General features: G+C 42.8%; 3 protein-coding genes across 3 annotated transcripts; 2 read left to right on the top strand and 1 right to left on the bottom strand.

Annotated features, from left to right (window-relative positions):
• Positions 1-995: 995 nt before the first annotated feature.
• LOC112068731 (cytosolic 5'-nucleotidase 3) lies at positions 996-5,038 on the top strand. The gene is made up of 9 exons (XM_024135926.2): positions 996-1,145; positions 1,975-2,073; positions 2,202-2,271; positions 2,411-2,457; positions 2,655-2,740; positions 3,547-3,636; positions 3,818-3,980; positions 4,188-4,388; positions 4,615-5,038. The coding sequence occupies exons 1-9, from the start codon at positions 1,143-1,145 to the stop codon at positions 4,723-4,725; spliced, it is 870 nt and encodes a 289-aa protein (XP_023991694.1). The 5' UTR covers positions 996-1,142; the 3' UTR covers positions 4,726-5,038.
• Positions 5,039-6,820: 1,782 nt separating this feature from the next.
• Positions 6,821-11,980, bottom strand: LOC112068730 (peptidyl-prolyl cis-trans isomerase FKBP10). Its single transcript, XM_024135925.2, has 10 exons — positions 11,683-11,980; positions 10,810-10,955; positions 10,452-10,641; positions 10,223-10,368; positions 9,178-9,367; positions 8,922-9,067; positions 8,576-8,765; positions 8,081-8,223; positions 7,780-7,943; positions 6,821-7,574 (listed from the first exon to the last, which is right to left on the bottom strand). The coding sequence occupies exons 1-10, from the start codon at positions 11,874-11,876 to the stop codon at positions 7,386-7,388; spliced, it is 1,698 nt and encodes a 565-aa protein (XP_023991693.1). The 5' UTR covers positions 11,877-11,980; the 3' UTR covers positions 6,821-7,385.
• Positions 11,981-12,988: 1,008 nt separating this feature from the next.
• Positions 12,989-22,461, top strand: LOC112068727 (endoplasmic reticulum protein SC65). The gene is made up of 7 exons (XM_024135922.2): positions 12,989-13,542; positions 18,693-18,842; positions 19,405-19,576; positions 19,721-19,849; positions 19,957-20,102; positions 21,074-21,157; positions 21,937-22,461. The coding sequence occupies exons 1-7, from the start codon at positions 13,075-13,077 to the stop codon at positions 22,081-22,083; spliced, it is 1,296 nt and encodes a 431-aa protein (XP_023991690.1). The 5' UTR covers positions 12,989-13,074; the 3' UTR covers positions 22,084-22,461.
• Positions 22,462-24,752: the final 2,291 nt, after the last annotated feature.

The following is a 24,752-nucleotide window of genomic DNA, read 5'->3' as shown; positions in this document are numbered from 1 at the left end:
CCGCTTGTGAAGAGAGCACTGTGGGTCAAGGGTCAGGAGTTATAATAATACAGGGAGATAGAAACATCATCAAAGACTCAATATTCTTCTCACTACAGGATTGCAATTGAACAAAGTTCTTCAGGACTCCCCAAAAGTAACTAATAAGTACAGAGAGTTGGACCAAGGCAGAGATACCATAAATCAACAATGTTCTCGCATTCTCATTCAAAGTCAAGTGATGCCAGAATGGGAATGTCGTCTGGCCAGCACATCCCAAACCAACCTATCCCAACCAGGGAAAGCTACTCACCGGAAGTATGAGCTGCATCCACAAAGGATGTTCTTGTGSGCATTGAACTCGATGCCATTGACTTTGATGACCACATCACAGAGTTTTCCCTCCAGACGTAACTCGTTAAAGATTGTACAGGTCATAGCACTCATTTTCCTCTCCATGTTGCATCTTTGAAGTTTGGTGGAGGTYGCCGTCTCTTCCAGTTCATTCATTCCTTGCTTAATAAATCTATTATAAACTATATTTAATGGGGTTTTGCTAGCTCTTCAGCTTAGACATTTAGCTGGTTTACTACAGCAGCTGTGTTCATCTAAGGATTGTGAATTGTGAATATTCCACTTATATTATGTTCCAAAATTGTTCATTATTACATCACAGCGATGAGCAAATGGAATCAGAGCATCAGCCTCACTTGTCATAAAAAGTTTGTGTTTAATTTGATCTATCTGACTMATATGCCTACTGATCGTACAGTGAATGTGTAACAGTCATTTAACACTAATATTTGACACTACATAATACATTTGATTAAATACAGTCCATTTCAGATTTAGTGAGAGAGAAAACGTGAATTAAGAATACATAGAAGCACAAAATTTGCCATAATACTTTCTTAATCTGCTCTATCAGAACATAAATTATATTAGGAACATGTAATACTGCTTTTGTGMTACTGGGGAAGATGTTAAACGCACACACTTACTTCCTCAATTTATGCCAGCAAATGCGAGCCCTCGGTGTAGACTGGCTATTGCAGCATAGCTAAATGCTAGCTAGCTATATAACTCATTGATTGCAATTCTAGCTAGATCCATCGTTTGGATCTTTGAACTTTTCTTGAATTWAACAYCATCCCTCTAGAAAAATGGTATGTGTACTTTATTTTCCTTATTGCCACTGAGTGAATGACTAAAATGGCTAACGTTAGCTAGCTATTTAAACGTAACTTTAGTTATTACAAACTACCTGCCTAATTTCTATTGCTAGTTATGTAACAGTGACATAACATTACAATCCCAAAAAGTAAAATCACACAGAGTACTTGTTCATGCTTGTTAAGTATGTGATTGGGGTYTTAGTTTACCCTAGTGTAAGAATCCATTAATTCAAGTCCTAGCTGTGACAACAGCTGCAAATGAGGGGATGACATGCAATAGATATGTGAAGAGTTGTGTAGGCTACAGCTCCTCAGTACAGTATTATAACAATGTATCAGCTGAATGCATGTGATGTTATCAGCAGCAGGACGGCTATTAGCTTTGGGACACAACATCAGGAGTATGTGATGTAACGGTTTTGATAAAACCAATACACGGACTCCAGATGTTGTGTCCCAAAGCTAGGCTGCTGTGAAATCACTTTAATCTGTGCTCCGTATATGGTAAATGCTGTAAACAGCAGCAAGCACAGTGGCCTTCAGTGAATATGAGGGTTTATCATCACAGAAGTGTTTAGGGGCGGCAGGTAGCCTAGTGGTTAAGAGCGTTGGGTAAGTAATCGAAAGGTTGCTGGTTTGAATCTCTGAGCCAACTAGGTGGAACATCTGTTCATGTGCCCTTGAGCAAGGTACTTAAGCTTAATTGCTCCTGTATGTCACTCTGGATAAGAGTGTCTGCTAAATGACAAAAAATGTAGTGGAGTAATATTTAGCTCTTCTGTTTTTCTCTCTCCTCACTCCTTGTGTCCGTCCTCCATAGATCCCAGAGCTGTCCAGTCCCTCAGTGTGTATGAGGGACCCTCAGAGGGTGGAGGAGATCCTCAAGGCCATGCAGAAGGCTGGCACCAGCAAGATTCAGGTACCGCCACAGAGATCCTATTCAATTAGGATTGGATATGTCATTCTATGGGTACCACACCCACGTGTTTTGATTTATTCTGAGAGGTTTGCTTGATAATATMTTGACAATGTCTCTTGCTTTTTCAGGTGATTTCAGACTTTGACATGACCCTCACACGGTTTMCCTACAATGGGAAGCGGTGCCCTACCAGTCACAGTAAGTACAAAATCTGGGATAGATTGTACAGAGAAGATACTAATGTGTATGTAGAGTTAAGAGGTCCATGTCTTGTCACTGATGTTTTTTCTACAAGCCCATGAGAATGATGATGATTGCATCGGTATTATTTTTATAGACATCCTGGACAACAGCAAGCTCATCAGTGAGGAGTGCAAAGCACAGGTATATTTCAAATGTCATCAGCAAAACAACTGGAGCACATGACAGAACTTCCTGTGATTTGGCAAATAAAGTTGTGTAGATTAGAAAAACGATGACACAAGATTCACTGCTTAAATGAGTGAAAAATAACTGTATTTTCTAGATGCGTACTAGCCCGTTTATCCTTTCTGAGTGTTGTCCATTCTCCCTCGGTTCAGCTGAAGGACCTGCGCAACACATATTACCCCATAGAGATCGATTCCAAACGGACAGCAGAGGAGAAGCTGCCCCTCATGGTGGAGTGGTGAGTCGCAGCTCTCTGAGCCAATCATTGCCCTTCTAGACCAGTAACGCATCACTTTGCTGTCAAACTGACCAATACCCTTTGTTCTACATCAGACATAGACGCCTCCCTGCAGTCTCATTTAACCAATGAGTCCCACTGTAATACTGACACGTTTTCTTTTTTTCTTTTTTCTTTTTTACTTCTAACCCGTTTTAAACATTGTATGTTTAAGCTACAGACTTCTGGGTTGTACCATCGGATTCGTCTTATTCTTCTGCGTCCAACCATTAGTCTGTGTGAAAAYCTATCTATGAAAAGCTGAGACTCTCACGAACACACACGCTTTGCTCTATGACGCTTACAAGCCACAGAAGAGTCGTTAGAATGTAAGGGGTTCTTCTACATAGAATATCGTAGGAAATCCTAGGACATAGTGTCTATAATACTGTAATAAGCTCACGTAGCTCACAACTCCAAACAGTTGTCATTGACTAGTTGGATATTAATTTCCCACCGAGTAAACAATTTCTCTACATCATTCATATCAATTCATTTTTATGAGGTTTTTGTTTCAGCAGACTTTCTTTTCTTATTGACATTTGTCAATAAAACTCATGAATGCCACTGTTTATGTCAAGTTGTTCTGTGTTCTACTTGTAGCGCTGGTTGTCCTGAAAATAAAATGCTGAAACACTTCATTGTGACGCTAAATATAAGGGCTGGACATGCAGATAAATGAAAGTCAGATAAATGAAAAGAGGATTTTTGCTGGTGTCTCAGGACCGATAGGGTTAACCAATCCCCTTGTGCCATGCATCCCATAGGTGGACTAAAGCCCATACTCTTCTGGTGCAGCAGCGCATCAGGAAAGACCTGCTGCAGGATGTGGTGAAGGAGTCCGATGCTATGCTCAGGTGAGAAGACCCTGCTACTGTTGCCAAACCACAATTATGGCTGTTTAGTAGCGTAAAGTCTTCGATAGCATAGTATGGTACCAAATGATGAAGCCTTATCAAGTCAATAATGTTAATGACGACCAGGAGAATGACTGTAATGGTAGTGATTACAGCTCTCTCTATGCTGCTGTCTTCCCAGGGAGGGCTACCAGCTGTTCTTTGACCACCTGCAGGAGCACAACATCCCTCTGCTCATCTTCTCTGCTGGGGTAGGAGACGTGCTGGAGGAGGTGATCCGCCAGGCCGGTGTCTTTCACCCCAACGTCAAGGTCTTCTCCAACTACATGGACTTTGATGAGACTGTGAGTAGGCTATCGCTGACACACAAACCACAGTACATACAATACAGGTAGCCTCTATGGGATTGACTAGGGAGAGGGGGTTGTCGTGAAAACACTTTGTTTCGTTGCATTAAATGCGCTTTTCCTACGCTGGTGACGACGCAAAGACTGGGTAAAAGGTTAGTGGTTTGAATGAGGATTTAACCCATTGTTGTCCCTCATTCTCAGGGAGTGCTGAAGGCGTTCAAAGAGGAGCTGATCCACATCTATAACAAGAGGGAGGGAGCTCTGCTGAACACGGGCCACTTCCAGGAGCTCAAGTCACGCCACAATGTCCTGCTGGTGGGAGACTCTCTAGGGGACCTGACCATGGCTGATGGGGTGCACAGCATGGAGAACATCCTCAAGATCGGCTTCCTCAACGACAAGGTACGGTAGTACTGGCTGCACGTACACCAAAGCTCTCTCTCTCTCCCACCCGAATAAACCCTCAACCATGCAAGAAGTAACGTTTTTATTTTGACTCCGAAGTTGTATTGTTTTAAGGCAATTGAGTGCTTGTTTTAATGCACAGTCAGCTTGTTCAAGCACTGTTTAAATGTCGTTGGACATTGACCGCTCGCTAACCGTTCCCCCTCTGCGTGATCTTTCTCAGGTGGAGGAGAGGAAGACGTCCTACCTGAATGCTTATGACATCGTGCTGGTGAAGGATGAGACCATGGAAGTGCCGAACGCCCTGCTGCTCCACCTCACCGGCACCAAGTGACCTGACCATGAACTTCATCTCACTGGCCAATCAGTAACGAGCGTTCCAACGCTACAGGAAATATGCCGTGCTGGTTTAGGAAGCTCTTGCTCAGGAAGTGCCAGTAGTCAGATACCATGAGTCAAGTCAGAATGGTATTGTTTTTGGGTTGTCTATTACTAAAGCTCCAATGGCTGTTTGTGTGGGCCGCTGGGATGGATTCCAGACTGTGTTTTGGAGTCGCCCTTCCACGCTCCTCCAGTTGAGTCTCCTTGTTGAACACTTACAACTTGAGAMCAACATCCTTTATAGTCCTACAATTTGATTTGATTTAATCAGGAACCCTACTGWCACATTCTCAATTGTTTACGAACCATCAATAGTCCAACTGAAATGGAACAGGAAAACTAYGTGATTTCCCCGTCTGGTAAATGTGTATTGGGTTTGTGGGGAGAGAAACGTTACTGGTGATATGTATGCTCTGTCTACATATGAGGAATGTACAGCGCCAGTAAAACGTTTGGACACACCTACACACATTATTTTGACTATTTTCTACATTTTAGAATAATAGACACCATGAGTGTGCAAAGCTGTCATCAAGGCAAAGGCCACTTTGAAGAATATCAAATATCAAATATATTTTGATTTGTTCAACACTTTTTTGGTTACTACATGATTCCATCCATATGTGTTATTTCATAGTTTTAATGTCTTCACTATTATTCTACAATGTAGAAAATAGTACAAATAAAGAAACACCCTGGAATGAGTAGGTGTGTCCAAACTTTTGACTAGTACTGTATGTAGGCATGTGGGTGCTGTTTGGATCTAGATGTTGTCTTCTCTGTATAGATGAAAGTTGAATGAGTTATGGTTTGTTTGTCATGTGGGACCTATCTTTGTCATATAAAGGGAAAGAAGACAGGATAAAGGGCAATCTAACTTTACTTTTACCATGTCAGTTTGAAACGCCAGTGTTTTATCTTGGTGTTCTATTCACTATATGCCATCTTTTTTTGTTTCGTGAGACTTTGTTCTCTCCCTTTTTTTGAGAAGTGTCTATTTTATGAGAATGATTACAGTAAATGATCATGTTTGACACGTATTTACTTTCAGCTCTTAATAGACTGTTTTATGTGGATATCATCAGTATGGAATCTGATGATACTGTGTCAAGGTATTATGGGTTGTGTGCGTGGCTACGTTTTACAATGGGCTTTTTGTGGCGCCACAGTGCCACCATGTGGTCAAAGTAATAGTAATTCGAGCCATGTGTATATATTGACATTTACAGAATCACTCCATGCTGGTCTCAAAGAATCCATCCACCTTTAGCCTTTAGCCTTGAAAGTACATGAGCAAAGTAAAAGCATTTTGAATATTTGCCATGTTTATATTTTCACTGAAATGCCATCACTTTCTGTAAAACAGTTTTGATTATGTTTTATCATTTAGAGGCCAATTGTTGCCTTTTAGAGTCCTGTAAAAGTAATGCTAGACCTATTCGGTTTATGGTGAAGAACATCTGAATATTTAGTACTTTACATTTTTTGTATGATGGCAAAACATTTAATTGCCACATAATGGAGGTTTTTAGTTCTTGGTACAGCCAAGGCATCTGATTCTATTGCTATTATTAGTATGTTTTGCCAAATTATAGTATAACATTTTCACCCAGTTACATGTTTAAAGATTTGAAGTGGAAATCCATTCATATTAAATGGCGATGTCACTGGTACAGTACGCAAGATTCCGGTCAAACATTTCTCTTGAGACGTGTGTTACTGAGGGGACAGTGTGTTCGCTATATTGTATTTTGAGGGGATAGTGTGTTCGCTACATTGTGTCACTAGATTGTATTTTTCACCTGTATGAGATATGTAGGCTTAACAGGATAACCTCTCCACAACTGTAAATAAAATGTGGCCACTCAACCCTTGTTTCACTTCATCTAGGTCTATTTCCTTTTTTGTAAAACATGCCAAAATCCAATTTTGTAATCACCAGTGTGATGCTATTCCCAGGAAACTCTATAATGTTATTCCCAGCCTACACAATCCCTAGACAATGGACATGGATCCCAAACACAGGAAACAATGCATTTTTTATAGMTTTTTATTAGAAAAACAGATGTTGTTTTTTGTGATGTATGTTCTACAATGCAAGGCACTTAACAAAAATCTTGTATTGTACAAAATAGCCACTCAAAATATACAACCTACAGTCTTAACATCATTTTCATGTCTGGGATAAAGGGGAGGGAGACAGCCATTTATTCCTATCAGCCATTTTGAAGCCAACTGCATTGCATCCTGGGAAGAAGGACCATCCCAAATGGCTGACAAGGTAGTTCAATGAAAGTGCTTTTAGCAAAATGTGTCTGAGTCAAACATTTTTTTAAACATAATGATTGATGCAAGACTGCAGAATAAGTTATTTATAAAAAGTATAGATGAACCACATTTTCATAAGGCAATTTACAACACATGGAAGCAGTCCTTCGTTTAAATAAGTATGGACCATTTTGGGTTATTTTCAACCTTCTGTGTTTTCTACATAATAAAATGTATTTAAGAGCTCCACTAGTAGGCAACCCCCTAATTGCATAGATTCTGTCTGTCAGTTTGTTGTGTCTCTCTCCGTCCCCGCACCCCTCTGCCCAGCTCAACTGTACCCCCTCACAGTTCCTCATGTCTGGCCCTGTCAGAATCCTCCTCCACCTTCAGTTTGAGCTCCTCAGCCACTATCTTGCCATCTCTGTTGCGGTCCTGGTTGTTGAACATGTCCTTGATGATGCCGTCAGCATCCATCCCTGGCCTCAGGCGACCTGTGCCCTCCGCCACCTGGATGTTTATGAAGGCTGTGAACTAGAGAGAGGGAGAGCAGAGAGAAATATGAGAGTTGTCCTTTCAAGAGCTACATCATTTGAAGAATAATTGCCGTTTTAGATGATCACCTGACTTGTCGTCCTGACCTACACAAGGATGTTACCAAGCAAAGGGCAGAATGTATTGGGTGAATCCTGACTTTGAATGATGGATCATGCTAAATGTCTGGCGTGTGTTATCTTACCTCCTCCAGAGGGACAGATAGATCTTTGTTGAGGTCCATGGCAGGGAACAGGGGATCTGGGCTGTCTCCCAGCCACACAAACATGTAGCCGTCAGGCACTCCCTTCTGCAGGTCCAACAGCTCCAGCTCGAAGTGCAGCACGGCACTGCTGGGAACGCCCTTGGCTGCAGGGACATGGAGGGGAGAGCATGATGAGAGACATAGAAACAGTGTAAGAATAATGTCATATCCAAATGCAAGATATTGCCACGCAGGACTTGGTTCCAAGATGAAAGTGATCATGACTAGTTCATTCACTCACCTCCATTTTCTCCATGTCCCAGATGGGGTGGGACGATCACCACTCTCTTCTCTCCCACACACATGCCCCTCAGGCCCTCGTCCAGACCCTCAATCACTTTGTTGGCTCCCAGGGTGGTGATGGGGGCATTCTCATAGTGGTCCCTGGAAGAGGGAGATATTGATCGAGGTCCCGTCGATGCTCCAACGTGCTATCAGTCAGTAGGAATTAAGTATGTAGCCCTATACTTTCTACATTAAGATGTATATAATATGTAAGATACAGTATATAGTTATAGATATGGCTGGTTTCTATATCTTGGTTATATTTTGTATCATATATTTTCATTTCTACACAACATAAGTAGCTGATAAGTCTTCCTGTCTGTTGGCGTGGAGGCCTAGTGATATCAGTCAGACAAGTAGCCAGGGGTGATTAGATTACATGACTGGATCAGGCGTTGCAGTGTGGCGTTGCAGTATGGCGGTGCGATGGACAGGAGGCGCTCCTACTCACGAGGAGTAGAGCAGGGTGCCGTCCATCAGGGAGCAGTTGTAACGGTACTGGATCAGGTCGTCCACCTCACTGGTCAGGTTGCACGTCTTGGGCTTGCTGGTCACCTTGATCTCAATGAGGTCCTTAGGGTTGTGGAAGTCGATAACGTGGATGTCGAAGACCAGCACGGCCGAGCCAGGGATGAGGTCTCCTAGAGTGGGGGAGGAGGAGAGAAAAAAAGAGAAGGAATTTGAATAGAAGTAGGGACAAGACTCAGCGTGGCCACTGGGCAGTAAGACATGTAAATGCTACTCTGACTCCTCCCACCCCAAAACCTTTGGCCAATGCCGCAGAGCCACATACTCACCAGTTCCCTTCTCCCCATAGGCCATGTGAGGAGGAAGGATGACACGCCTCTTCTCTCCAATACACAACCCCTGGAGGGCCTTGTCCATGCCCTGGATCACATAGCCCATGCCAATGTAGGTGTTGTATGTGCTGTTGCGCTGGTAGCTGCAGAAAGAGGAAACATAGCAAATGCAAATTAGAGTCCGTCTTTACCATGCGCCCTTTCACTCACACAAGTCTTGGTTTGACAGTAGATGTATTAAACACGTTCCTACCTTGTGTCAAAGCCAGAGCCGTCCTGGAAGGTGCCGTTGTAGTGGTAACGAATGTAGTCTCCCACCACTGTTTTACGGGTGCAGGTCTTAGGCACCTCCTTGACCACCACGGCGATGTCATCCTTAGGGTTGAACAGGTCAATCATAAAGACCTCAAACACCAGGGTGGCCTGGGATGGAATCACGGTGCCTGGAAGAGGAGGATGGGTGTTTAGAGTAAATTATATTATCTATACACATCCCAATGCAAATCTTACTTCCTCAGAGGGGTGGGTCCACAGCATTGTTTTTAATCTGTAACATTTATTTTACCTTCATTTAACTAGGCAAGTCAGTTAAGAACAAATTCTTATGGTCAATGACAGCCTAGGAACAGTGGGTTAACTGCCTTGTTCAGGGGCAAAACAAGAGATTTTTTGCCTTGTCAGCTCGGGGATTCGATCTTACAACCTTTCGGTAACTAGTCCAACACTCCTACCACTAGGCTACCTGCCGCCCCAATATGTCTTGTCAACTGTTGTTGTGGAGTGACACTTGAATAAATGTTTCTAGACTCTAAACTCTATGTAGCCTATTATACACTTCCTGTGTTTATCAGCCCAGGCTAGGAGTTATAGTTTTTACCATATCCCTTCTCATAGGCTAGGGGTTACAAATAATTTTAGTTTTGTTTATTAATTCGACCATTTAAAAAAAAAAACAGGCGCACATAAACTTGAAAAAGCCATACATGTACATGAATAAAATCATCGAGGATAATCTTGAGACAAGATGGCTAGACAAGATCGAACACAGTATGGCAGTGAAATAATAAAACAAAAACAGTGACAAAGAACATCTCTCTCATCATTCCAGTTACATCTTAGGGGTTATTCATATGGGCGCAGAAGACATCAAACACATTTTTACGTTATTTTTAAAGCTGCCTAGAGAGGACGTTGTTTTTATGGGCAGAGGCAACTCAACTCGCTAGTGGTTATTAGTAGTTACCATATCCCTTCTCTTCATAGGCTAGGGATTATAAACAGTGGTTACTAGTAGTTACCATATCCCTTCTCCTCATAGGCCAGGAAGGGTGGGATGATGATGGTGCGCGTCTCTCCCACACACATGCCGATCAGACCCTCGTCCATGCCCTTAATGAGGTAGCCCATGCCCACGTACGTGTCATAGGTGCCGTTCCTAGAGTGGCTGAAAGAGACATGGACGGAACGGGTTAACACACGCACACAAATACAGCATGACAGGTTTTCCAGAGTAGATATGGACCTCACCTGGAGTCGAAGGGCACGCCGTTCAGCAGTGTGCCGTTGTAGTGATAACGGATGAAGTCAGTAGCCTCCGTGAGGCGTTTGCAGCTCTCAGGTTTGCTGAGGGTGCGTGTCTGGACCTTGTCTTCCGTGTTCCAGATGTCGAGCAGAACCACATCAAACACCAACACAGTGTCGGCAGGGATCACGTCACCTAGGAGAGACAGGTTGGGAATTCATTGTGTGCCACTGGAATATACAACTGGGGCCCAACATCAGAGGAAAACTATATGTGGAATTTAGTTTGTACAGGGCACACCATCAGGCACCAGGCCCTATGTAAACTGTAAAGGTCATGTAAGAGAATGAAATTAGTTGTTACCTGCTCCTATGCTTCCATAGGCAAGGTGTGGGGGGACGGTAACTTTTCTGCGCTCATTGACACACATGCCCTGAACTCCCCTGTCCAGACCAGTGATGAGACGCCCCAGTCCCACCTGCCCACTGAAGGGTGCACCACGTTCATGACTGAAAAGGGGGGATGGGTAGAAGAGGTTAGAGGGAGAGAATAGAAGAGACATTCCTCAAGATTACAAAGATTATATTTCTTTCAATGGTAAGCAGGGTCTAGTCAAGTTATTCTGTTCTGTTCTATTTCCATTATTATATTAGACTATTTATATTCATTTTAACTGGTTGTAAACCATGTATCTAACCATATCTGAATGGGTTGTGTGCAAATTATAAAATAAGTAATGAACAAAACACAAAAGTAGGCCATCGTAAAATAACTAAACAGGCATTTTAAGATATAACCTCACCCAGCCTATCAACCAACTGAATTCAGCTGTTCGTCTTTGCATTGAGTGTGCGTGGCATTTCGTAGTAGTAAACACCATTGAACGATATTGTCCAGAGCGCCACATAGGCCTCGTTCGAGGATGCGCATGACACGCATACGGCAGTTACAATGTATCTGTGCAAAAATGCACAGCGCAGGGACAAAGTTACAATGTATCTATGAAGCGCAGGGTCTTCGATACAAAGTTTCAAAATGGTTGCTTAGAGGGGCTGCAAATTTGGAGGTAGGACACGTCTGCAACAGGCCAACTGCGTGAGACCATAGTTAAACGAAAATGTCCTCCAGCCAGCACAGAATTTATTTGCACAGGAATCAGAAAGGCTTGCTCTGGTGTGATGCTCTTCTGCACTATGTCAATAGACCCATACAAGCGAGTCGTACGTCGTAGCTTACCTTGAATCGAACTTCTTGCCGTCGGTGAAGGTACCGTTGTAATGATAACGTACGAAATCTCCCGTTTGCACTTCTCTGGGACAAACTCTTGGAATGTCATACCGATCAATAACCACGTCTTCTAACGGGCCCGGGCTACTGCTTACATGATTTCCCGTTACACAGAGCAAAATTAACGCAAATATTAACTCCATTATAAACGTATTCTCTAGTGTTTTGTTAAAGTATGAGAAACAGACGGATAATTTCGCCGTGACTTCTCCGTCGGCTACCGTCTATAGATGCAGAAAGCCAGAAGTGCGGACGTAGCTTCTGCTCGTTCAGAAGAGGGAGGTGTGGCATCCCATTCACCCCCTCCTCTTTATAGGAATTCTGTAAACGTGTAAAGTAGCCCTCGGCCACATATAATAGGCCTAGGTATCTAACTCGAGCGCAAGCCAGAGGAAGCCGACTTAAAGCATAGCCTACTATTTAATAACGCCTGTGCTATACTATTTACAATGCCTTATTATTTGTATGCCTACCGAACATAGACAGTGAGTGGAAGTGATTTGCACTGTATGGGAATACCCCACCCGCTTCTATAGAGAAACTAATTTAACGCCCATCTGGCTGAGTCGGAAAGAAAGGCCCAGAATGATGTTCTCTCAGGTCCTAAATTCCAACCTTTGGTCTACTTCTCTATTTAAATATGAATTGTTATTTATCTAACTTTTACAATGGCCTATGTTAATTTTCTGCTCATATTTTCACTGTTAAAAATTTWAAAAAGCACGTTCCTCTCATGACCATCTCATCTGGCATGCGATGTTCCAACATGCTTGCTGGAATGTTCGTAGATCCAACAAACATACCCATGCAAAAACACAACAATGAAGAGTTGTCGAATCTGTGAAAAAGTATTTGCTTTAGATGTTTAAATATGGAAATAATATCATATTTCTTATTAAACCACCACACAGTCATACATATGCTATATTTACATATTTTACAGTGTGTTCATTTCCACATAAATATATGTATATATATATTTAAAAAAATAAAAAATAATTTAAGTAATGAAGGGCCTACCATCGGCCCATCAAAATGCAAAATCATTAAAAGTTTTGTATTTTCCCATAACTTGGTCAATGTTACTTCCCAAAATCATGAGGGCGTTATGACCCAGGGGCTAATCTAAGCCCGAAATCACTGCCTCCGACTGACTCCCTGTGAAACTCCTGCAGAGGAACCCTGACTTTTCTGTCCCCTCCTCTCCGTCTCTCCAAGCCTGGCCAAGGCTCTGTACGTGCAAACAGACATGACCATTCCCTGGTGAAGAAAATCCTGGATAAATTATCCCGAAATCGTGTTTGGTTGGAGAAACGGAGGGCATGATAGAGAATAAGCATAATGGCCCCTACAAACGTTAAAGAAACCTGGCTTTCATTTTGTTTCTGTGTAGTTTTGGTCGCTCCGCTTCTGGTCGAAGCCCAGTATGAGAAATATAGCTTCAAGAGTTTCCCACTAAACGATCTAATGCCACTTGAATCTGCTTATGGACATGCTCTAGACCAGTATGGAGCGCAGAACTGGAGGGACAGCATCAAGTACCTGGAATTGAGTTTGCGTCTTCACCGACTCCTGAAAGACAGCGAAGCGTTTTGCAGCCAGAACTGTAGCACTGTCAGTCGGGACAATGATACCCTCTTCGCGGACAGCAGTCTCCGCYTCATGCGGCATTTCTTACTCCGGGCTTCGTGCCTTAAAAAGTGCAAAACCAATTTTCCAGTGTTTACAGTAGCCTACCCAAAGAGAGATGTTCTGGAAGCTTTTGAGAAGAGGGTACCCTACCGGTACATACAATATGCTTACTACCAGGTGAGATAAAAGAATTATTCGGCTGGATGGGTGGACATTAAATAAATTTAGGGTAAGATATCCAAATAACGGTTTACAAATAACGGTCTAAAATAATAATAAAATAATGTCTACAATTCTGATGGTCACAGTGGTTTTTCCCTTTAGTAGATAATAGGCCTATTTGTAAGAATATTAGCATATGTGGAATAAATTCTTAATTCTAATATTATCATATAATTGTAACAACCTGTCCTGGCACACKTATTACACGATATGACTAACTAATGCGTAATAGGACGATATTTACATAGGCTACTGTCATAGCCTGATACTTCGAATGAAATATCATACAGTAACTTGTTTTCCATGAGCAAGACTGTGTCACAGGGTGACACAYGCGTGAAACAAGTTTTTCCTAGACTTTCCTCAGCCCACCTGTTGAGAATGCTGCAAACTCAGTAGTTGAACACACATGCCACGTCTCTCTAACAGCGCCCCGTTAAACGGTCCCCCAATAAGAACAATCGTCMTATTATTTTCTACCAAAGCAAACACCACACGTAGGCCTATGATGCAGAATACCAAGCAGGCAAATCAACAGTGTTCCCCGTGGCAAGATAAAGAGGATCTACTTTTGAAGGGAAAGTAAGCCAAACACTCGTGCCATTGGAATGTGCGTAAAATATACGTGTGCAACAATTTCTGCGGCCTGTGCGCACACGTGAGTGTTATCGTTGGAATCTTTCCTCCGGCAAGCCCACTCCTCCATTGGAACGCATCTTCTCAGGGCATCACCCCTGGATGCTCTCAGGATCTGTCTCGATTTTTTTTTTTTTTCATCTTAATTTTAACCAGGTAGGCCAGTTGAGAACAAGTTCTCATTTACAACTGCGACCTGGTCAAGATAAAGCAAAAGCAGTGCGACATAAACAACAACACAGAGTTACACATGGAATAAACAAACAGTCAATAACACAGTAGAGAAATCTGTATACAGTGTGTGCAAATGAAGTAAGGAGGTKAGGCAATAAATAGGCCATAGTGGCGAAGTAATTACCATTTAGCAACTAACACTGGAGTGAGAGATGTGCAGATGAGGATGTGCAAGTAGAAATACTGGMGTGCAAAAGKGCAGGAAAACAAAAACAAATATGTGATGAGATAGGTAGTTGGTTGGATGGGCTATTTACAGATGGGCTGTGTACAGCTGCAGCCGGTAAGCTGCTCTGACAGCTGATGCTTTAAGTTAGTGYGGGAAATGTAAGTTTCCAACTTCAGTGATTTTTGCAATTCGTTACAGTCATTGGCAGCAGAGAACTGGAAGGAAAGGCGGCCAAAGAAGGTGTTGGCTTTGGGGARGACCYGTGAAATATACCTGCTGAAGCGCATGCTAGGGGTGGGCYTTGCTATGGTGACCAGTGAGCTGRGATAAYGCGGWGCTTTACCTAGCAAAGACTTATGACCTGGAGCCAGTGGGTTTGGCYARGAATATGTAGCGAGGACCAGCCAACGAGAGCATACAGGTCGCAGTGGTGGGTGGTATATGGGGCTTTGGTGACAAAACGGATGGCACTGTGATAMACTGCATCCAATTTGCTGAGTAGAGTGTTGGAGGCTATTTTGTAAATGACATTGCCGAAGTCAAGGATGGGTAGGATAGTCAGTTTTATGAGGGTATGTTGGCAGCATGAGTGAAGGAGGCTTTGTTGTTAAATTCTAGATTTAATTTTGGATAGGAGATGCTTAATATGAGTCTGGAAGGAGAGTTTACAGTCTAGCCAGACCCATAGGTATGTGTAGTTGTCCACATATTATAAGTCAGAACCGTCCAGAGTAGTGATGCTAGTCGGGCAGGCGGGTGCGGGCAGCAATCGGTAGAAGAGCATGCATTTAGTTTTACTAGCATTTAAGAGCAGTTGGAGGCCACGGAAGGAGTGTTGTATGGCATTGAAGCTCATTTGGAGGTTTGTTATCAGTGTTCAAAGAAGGGCCAGAAGTATACAGAATGGTGTCGTCTGCGTAGAGGTGGATCAAAGAATCACCCGCAGCAAGAGCGACATTATTGATATATAKAGAGAAAAGAGTCAGCCCAAGAATTGAACCCTGTGGCACCCCCATAGAGACTGCCAGAGGTCCAGACAACAGGCCCTCTGATTTGACACATTGAACTCTATCTGAGAAGTWGTTAGTGAAGCAGGCGAGGCAGTCATTAGAGAAACCAAGGCTGTTGAGTCTGCCGATAAGAATATGGTGATTGACAGAGTCGAAAGCCTTGGCCAGGTCGATGAAGACGGCTGCACAGTACTGTCTTTTATCGATGGCGGTTATGATATCGTTTAAGACCTTGTGCACCTGTGACGTTTAAGGCGGAGGTGCACCTGTGACCAGCTCGGAGACCGGATTGCATAGCGGAGAAGGTACAGTGGGATTCGAAATGGTCGGTGATCTGTTTGTTCACTTGGCTTCGAAGAGTTTAGAAAGGCAGGGCGGGATGGATATACAGTTGAAGTCGGAAGTTTACATACACTTAGGTTGGAGTCATTAAAAGTCGTTTTTCAACCACTCCACAAATTTCTTGTTAACAAACTATAGTTTTGGCAAGTCGGTTAGGACATCTACTTTGTGCATGACATTTTTCCAGCAATTGTTTACAGACAGATTATTTCACTTATRATTCACTGTATCACAATTCCAGTGGGTCAGAAGTTTACATACACTAAGTTGACTGTGCCTTWAAACAGCTTGGAAAATTCCAGAAAATGATGTCATGGCTTTAGAAGCTTCTGATGGGTTAATTTACATAATTTGAGTCAATTGGAGGTGTACCTGTGGATGTATTTCAAGGCTTACCTTCAAACTCAGTGCCTCTTTGCTTGTAATAATGGGAAAATAAAAAGAAATCAGCCAAGGCTGTAGACCTCCACAAGTCTGGTTCATCCTTGGGAGCAATTTCCAAACACCTGAACGTGCCACGTTCATCTGTACAAACAATAGTATGCAAGTATAAACACCATGGGACCACGCAGCCATCATACAGCTCAYGAAGGAGATACGTTCTGTCTCCTAGAGATGAACGTACTTTGGTGCGAAAAGTGCAAATCAATCCCAGAACAACAGCAAAGGACCTTGTGAAGATGCTGAAGGAAACAAGTACAAAATAACTAGTATCCACAGTTGAAAATGAATCCTATATCAACATAAACCTGAAAGGCCCTCAGCAAGAGAAAGCCACGCGCTCCAAAACACCATAAAAAACGCAGACTACCGGTTTGCCAAAATTGCACATGGGACAAAGATCCTGTACTTTTGGATGAAATGGTTCCTCGGTCGGGGATGAAAACAAAATAGAACAGTTGGCCATAAATGACCATCGTAGTTTGGAGGGAAAAGGGGGATGCTTGCAAACGCGATAGAACACCATACCCAAACGTGAAGCCATGGGGTGGTTCGCATCCATGTTGTGGAAGTGCTTTTGCTGCAGAGCTGGTTACCTGGTGTCCGACCTGGATTACAATTGTCCAAACATAAGAATGCATCCAACTTAGGGAGGAAAATTATGTGGATATATTGAAGCAACATCTCAAGACATCAGTCCAGGAAGTTTAAAGCTTGGTCGCAAATGCGTCTTCCATTATGACAATACCCAACCCATATCTTCCAAAATTGCAATAAATGAGACAACAAATGTCAAGGATCGATTAGCCATCACGAAAACCCTGACCTCAATTCTATAAAAATTTGTGGGCAGAACTGAAAAAGCACGTCGAGCAAGGAGGCCTACAAAGCCTACTTATTGACCCCAGCTCTTCAGGATGAATGGGCCACAATTCTACCCAACTTATTGGGGAAGCTTTGAAGCTTACCCGAAACGTTTGACATAAGTTAAACAATTTAAAGGCAACACTACCAAATACTAATTGAGTGTATGTAAACTTCTGACCCACTGGGAATGTGATGAAAGAAATAAAAGCTGAAATAAATCATTCTCTCTACTATTTTTCTGACATTTCACATTCTTAAAATAACGTGGTGATCCTGACTGACCTAAGACAGGGAATTTTTACTCAGATTAAATGTCAGTCATTGTGAAAAACAGAGTTTAAATGTATTTGGCTAAGGTGTATGTAAACTTCCGACTTCAACTGTAGGTCCATAACAGTTTGGGTCTAGAGTGTCTCCCCCTTTGAAGAGGGGGATGACCGCGGCCGCTTTCCAATCTTTAGGAATCTCAGACGATACGAAAGAGAGGTTGAAAAGACTAGTAATAGGGTTTTCAACAATGGCAGCGGATCATTTTAGGAAGATAGAGGGGGTGGGGGAAGCATGGCCAGCCGTAGAGAAATGCTTATTGAAATTKTCGATTATCGTGGATTTATCGGTGGTGACAGTGTTTCCTAGRCRCAGTGCAGTGGGCAGCTGGGAGGAGGTACTCTTATTCTCTATGGACTTTACAGTGTCCAATAACTTTTTGCAATTAGTGCTGCAAGATGCACATGTCTGTTTGAAAAAGCTAGCCTTTGCTTTCCTAACTGACTGCATATTGGTTCCTGACTTCCCTGAAAAGTTGRATATCGCYGGGACTATTCYATGTTATTCACATCCAGACGTTCTCATAGGTGTTCCAGGCATGTGTGACAGCCAAACCGCTGATCTCATGGCTCTGTTAAGAGCGATCTCCATTTCTTCACTTGTTCAGATATACAGCAGTATTCCAAAAACCCTCCTCCATTAGACAGACCAAGGTCACAGTTTGAATCTACACACCATGGGTTCTTGCCAATTGCCAGGCTTAGCTACCACATAGTAATCTTTGAATATKGGCATACAGTATTCTTCTTACRGCCAAAAGTGTTGATTGACAMTTGATCATTTCAGCACATGCCTTAAAGCCATATTGAGTCAGTGGCTGAAGCACACCTCTTAGCAGTTGGTGAGGTGATTTGAGCTTAGAAGTCATGCTATTCTGAGGACTAACTAGTGTTAGCAAGACCTGCTGCATGTAGAGAACCCCTTGCTTCAGCTAGGCATRCGTTAGAATGAGAGATYGTGTCTATAGACAACGATAGCATTAACTACCAGAGAGCCAAGACCGACCAATCAAGACTACTGCACCCTATATGACCCATAACAATAATGATGATACATTCTGTATCTCCTCTCTCCCACAGCTAAACAACATAGAGAGGGCTGTGTCAGCGGCCCACACGTTCCTCCAGAGGAACCCAGAAGACCCCTTTATCTCCAAGAACATGAACTACTACAAGACCCTGTTTGAGCTGGACGAGTACCTCATCGACCACGAGGAGCGGCCCTACGAGGTCAGTGTGAGGTCAGCTCACAACCAGCCCCCATACACATCACAACTAGCTCTGACACCCATCACCTGACACAGTACTAGAACTAATGTTTGTCCAAGAAAAACTTCCAAAATGACTAATTCAAGATAAAAAAGAGTTGGAGCACTGGAAGTTTTTCTTTGTAAGCCCTTCTCATGTTTTTTTGTCATTGTTGTTGTGCAACCCTRCTTTCCTTTGTTTGCTGAAGCGCGAAGTCCCATCTGAACACAGTACTAGAACTATTCATTGAAAATATGTGTTGGTTAGTATGTTATCGATGGCTTTCTCAATCTAAACATGAATGGCGGAGAAACATACTACAGTCTTTTTTTCACAACTCTGTTAGAAAAAAGTCTCAGAATAGAATGTAGGTTTGAATTCTATTKAAATGTTGGTTGTTGTTCTGCAACTGCGTGCTATGTCCTGTCCCTTCAGCACATATCTAGTGTCTCGAACTGTGCTGTCCTTTCTGACCCCGGGCTGTTGTCCTTTCAGCCCATGTCTAGTGTCTCTAACACTTTGATTTGTCCTGTCTGTACTCCAGCCTGTGTTCCTGAAGGCTGTGAAACTGTATAACTCTGGAGATTTCAGTGCCAGTGCTCGGGACATGGAACAGGCCACTACGGAGTACCTCAAAATGTATGACCTCTGCCTGGCAGGCTGCGAAGGGTCATATGAGGTCACAGAGTACAAAGACTTCTACCCTACACTGGCAGGTGAGTGTCTGACAAACCCCCATCTACTCATGGTCCCTATGGACAGGGCAGAGACTCTGGTCATAGCAGTATAATCTCTTTCTCTCTTTCTTTCTCTCTTTCTCTCTCTCTCTCTCTCTCTCTCTCTCTCTCTCTTTCTCTCAGATCTCTACACAGAAGTTCTGAAGTGTAAAGTGAAGTGTGAGCAGAACCTGATGCCCAACGTCGGTGGTTTCTTTGTGGAAAAGTTTGTGGCTACCATGTACCACTACCTCCAGTTTGCCTACTATAAACGTAAAAATAGTACCGCAACTATTCAATGTAATAACACTGTGTAGTTACGTTACTTGAGTTGAAGGTTGTTATGCAGTTGTCAGATATCCCACCCTCCCTCTGTGCAGTGAACGACGTGCGTAACGCGGCTCCGTGTGCGGCCAGCTACATGCTGTTTGACGCTAACGACCAGGTGATGCAGCAGAACATGGTGTACTACCGCTTCTACCGGGAACAGTGGGGCCTGGAGGAGACGCACTTCCTGCCTCGCCCGGTGAGTAACCCGTTTGCTTTGTATAACCTTCACACCTAACTCAGCATCGCGATGTGCCCTGTCAAGACTTAACATGTGATTTCTGATTCATTTGAACCATCATCTAGAACAGTGGTATTCAAAGTCAGGGTCGCGACCCTGGGAACCGCAGTGGGATGGCCAATTTTTGTTGTTGTTGTATGGGACAATACACAAACGTTTTGGAGAAAGATAATCTGAAGGGACAAAAAAAATATTGAGTAAATGTATTTATTGGTTTCTTTTCATTTTGATAAGAGATGAAAATGCAATGAATTAAAGGTTATTTGGGGTTTTTATGCAAGGGGTTTTCATGTAAAAACCAAAATTGATAGATTTTGGGGTGGGATCTCCATAAATTCTGGCGGGAAAAAATGGGTCTCTGGCTGAAAAAGTTTGAATACCACTGATTTACAATTATGGTAATAAACTTTACCCAGATGAACCTCATTCCTGAACCTGATTCCAACAAGATGTGTAATAGTTTCAGATTTGGGGTATGGTCTAGCTGTTGTTTCCTTACGAAAATATGCTATGGAGCACCACAGCTCCACAAAAACCAAGAAAAGGAAAGCTGTAACATATGGCTATGGTGTGAACACCAACTCCCTACAAAGGTGGCAATTCAAATATTTTATGTTCAAATTTAAAAGGATTAGGTCCTATGATTTATTGGTTATGCCCTACCAGTACAGTACTTACAGCAGCTGCAACGCCATCAATTAAATAAAACCAACAAAGCTCCCTGAAACATATTGGCCTTTTTGAAACTGTGATCATTCAAATGGAGTTAGTGGTGCTGCAGATACTTCATGATATGCTAACTGGAGGGGAAAAGAACATTAAAATAAAGGGAAAAAAATAGCGCTTTTGGGGGGGGGAACTGTAGCTTTGTGTTCTCCTTGCTTCTTGTGTCAACCAATTGATATTGACGCGCCACGCTTGTTTCGCAGGAGGCACTGAGGTACTTTAACCAAACGACCAAGCAGAGGGAAATGCTGGAGTTTTCACTGAACTACCTACAGACAGATGATGAGGTAAGGCTTGCCTGCAAAAAGGGGTGGAGATGGAAGTAACAGAGGAAACCAGTTTTTATGTGCAGGACAAATTCTGGGCAGAAGCACTAAACTCAGAAGTAATAAACTGTAATAAATTGGCTGGTTCGCTTCAAATCTGGCGAGATTTTGTTTTTGGGTTGCCCAGAATATTTCCAAAGTGCAGAACAATTTTCGGGTATAATAGCTAGTATGCTACTTTGTTTTGTGCGAGGTGACTGAAAACTTAATGGAAAGAAGTGGGGGGAAGGGACCAGTCAATCACAGTGTTTACTTTGATTCTGACTACAGGGGATCTATGAGGGAGACTACTGTAGAGAGAGTGGGATGGATAGAGGTTGAAAGAGGGTCAGTAGCTGGAAGAGAGAGAAATGGAGAAAGAGATTGAGATTGATAGGGAGAGGGAGGGGCGTTGTGTTTTCCGACAGTGGAGTGTGGTATGTAGCTGGGAGGTGTCGGCCTCTGAGGCCCTGCCACATGCGTTTTTCTCTGGTCAGCCCCTCCCAGCTAACCACACAGCCTCAGCTTAGACCTGAGAGGGGGGAGGAGGACAGAGAAGGAGAAAATTACAGCATGCACTAGTAGTGAGAGATTCATAGGGAAAGAAAATAAGAGCCAAGAGAAAGGCAAAGAAAGTGTGAGAACGATGACAACGTGTTAGAAATWTAACTCTGAGATGTCTGCCAAGTGAAATCAAGCCTCATCTTGAAGTGTAGATGTGTTGTTGTATGTCTCTAACTCGGTGTTGTGTTCCTTGGCAGGATGTGGTGAGTCCAGAGGAGGTGGCTGCTCCCTCGGCCCCCCCTGACGCTGAGTTTGAYGGGATAGGAGATTACGAGGAGTCCTTCGTAGCAGACTGGTGGCAGGAACCCAAAACCAAGGGGGACGCTGGGGAACCTGCAGCCTGACCCCAAACACCAACTCCGCCATGAACACCACCCCTCCCCCAAACAGAACATTTCTCAAATCCCCTCTCAAAGAATATGGACAGCCCTGCAGAGCCAGACCCCATCCAGAAATGCCAGGATACTATATTTAGTACACCCCACACATGAAATTGTCCCATGGTGTATATGTACAAACACACACAGACACATCATTTCACAGCTTAAGGAACACAAAAGGGAGAATTTACATTGCCAGTTGCACACAGTTCCWKCATTAGCAGGATCACACAAACACCCACACAGGACTTATTGAAGGTCAGAGCTGTCCATGTCTGAACTGAAAGCTAAATTGTGCATCTGTTTTGGTTTATGGAAAGGGAAAAGAAAGGGAAAGGGGGATACCTAGTCAGTTGTACAACTGAATGCCTTCAACTGAAATGTGTCTTCCGCATTTAACCCAACCCCTCGGAAGGTGTATTATAATTGTTAATACTGTATGACTGTTATTGTCGTTGTTACWTTTCTTATTTAATGAAATGATTTGCCTTTGTGCCATAGCCCTGGTCATATGGCACTGATCTATGCCTTCTGTCAATATCTYGGATGTTTGATGTTGAACTCTGACCTATTGGAGGTGTATTTTGTGGGTCCAGCAGTAAGATAGAAATCCACACAAAATTCTAAGTGAACAACAGCAGAAAGTGTGGAATAAAGTGTCGTATTATTTTAGTACATCGCTGTTATTGTCTCTTTCAGCAAATCCATTGCAGTACAGACATACAGTAGAATGGAAACTTACTTATGYCATCCTTAGGATGTGTTTACACAGGCAGCCCAATGCTGATRTTATGCCCAATTATTGGTGGGATTATTTGAGATACTCTAAGGAGGTAGGGTTTGAGACGTTGTTTTCAGACCTCAACTCGGTTTGGGGTGTAGGGTTTGAGCGTAGCCTGAAGGTAGGGAGGGGCAGTTCCTCTTGCTGCTCCGTAGGCAAGTACCATGGTCTTGTAGTGGATGCGACCTTTGACTGGAAGCCAGTGGAGTGTGCAGAGGAGCGGCTGACTTGGGAGGATTTGGGAAGGTTGAACACCAGGCGAGGCACAAGCTGGGAGCTGTCAACCGTGATGGAGAGGTCTTGGGAGAGTGCAGGCCTTCCCCGGGAGGGGAAGCTTGCAGAGAGGAGTGTGGATCACAGTCATTCCACATCTTCATTCAAGAGAACATTTAATGAGGTGCAAAGAAGTCTGAAACTAGAAATACATCTAATGGAAAAGAAAAATGTGTCAGTCAAAAATGTAAATGTATTATCGTTGGCCAAGTTCAAGAACATAGAATACAAGGCAATGTACACTTTTTCCTAGTCTCTTGAAGTTTCCCTTTAAGAATCGTATGTAGAGAATCACATTTAGGCAGTAGTTAGTGAATTTAGTTATTCTAAACAATAATTAAACACACTGAGCAAAGTACATACATCTTGGCCTAAAGTATTGACGCCATTGTCATAGCATCCCAGATATATTCACACAATGGAACCAGAGGAAATAAATACTTTTTACTTGTATATTTTATTTCCCCTTCATTTCAATTCATCTACATTGCTTATTTCAATTTGTCTACTTAAAAAGATAGTGTTTAAAAATATGGGATATAACGCGTTTCTTTTTCTCTGCTTCCTAAATTCAAAATGCAAGCAAACTGGCCACCATCTAAAGATTGTACATATTCTGTACATGTGGTGAAGAACTATAGTGCATCAGCCATAGTGCTGAATCAAACAGACCTCTCCATACACCTAGTGTACCAGACCCCAGGTTGTGTCCTAAATGGTACCCAATTACCTATGTAGTGCACTACTTTTCACCAGCAGAGCACTAAGGGCCCTGGTCAATAGTAATGCACCTCATCTCATCACATTTCCACTGAGSAGCTGCCCTGGGGTCCTTTCAAACTCACTGTGTTAAAGCATCATCAGCATATGGCTCAGAGCCTATCAACAAGTGTCCAATATTTAGACGGCATTTAGATTGACACCTGCAATGATAGATAGATGGCCAGATTGCTAGCTTACTAGGCAGTGTGCCGGGTAGACAGATAGATGGACAGCTAGGAATGGCTTAAAGGAGATGGACAGTTGTATGGCAGGAGACAGATAGATACTTAGTTGAAACAGATAAAACGAATCAATATTAACATTGAATTTTAAAACAATTTCATACAGTGTATTCAACATTCAGTATTATCTTCTTGTACATACTCTATATACAAATACTGTAGATGTGCATATGTGTTCTCACATTCTGTAGGCTAGTGCTCGTTTAAGTTGGTTGTTACATATTCAATAAAAACCATCTGTTTGTTAGTGTGCTGCCATTGGCTCCCGAGCACAAAGCCAGGTAACAGAAAGATAACTATTTCTAGAAGTAAAAATCTATAAACTATCTACCAGTGTTGTTGGCAGGAGTGTCACGGTGAACAAGGGCATAACTGTCCCAAACACAACAAGTACCTTTCTCATTCACCTGCTCTCTTCCTCACTCAATCTCTCTCACACACACACACACACATCATTTTAGTAACTTTCTCAACATTCCCTGGTTTTCCAGGAATCACGGTTGGAGGATTCCATATTTCCTTGCTTATTCCTTCGCTTATACCCTCTGGGTATCTTCCAACCAGGATTTCAGGAA

Source organism: Salvelinus sp. IW2-2015, unplaced genomic scaffold, assembly GCF_002910315.2.
Source record: "Salvelinus sp. IW2-2015 unplaced genomic scaffold, ASM291031v2 Un_scaffold659, whole genome shotgun sequence".
Taxonomy (NCBI): Eukaryota; Metazoa; Chordata; class Actinopteri; order Salmoniformes; family Salmonidae; genus Salvelinus; species Salvelinus sp. IW2-2015.
The sequence above is the reverse complement of the archived record's forward strand: the minus strand, read 5'-3'. Positions and strand labels throughout refer to the sequence as shown.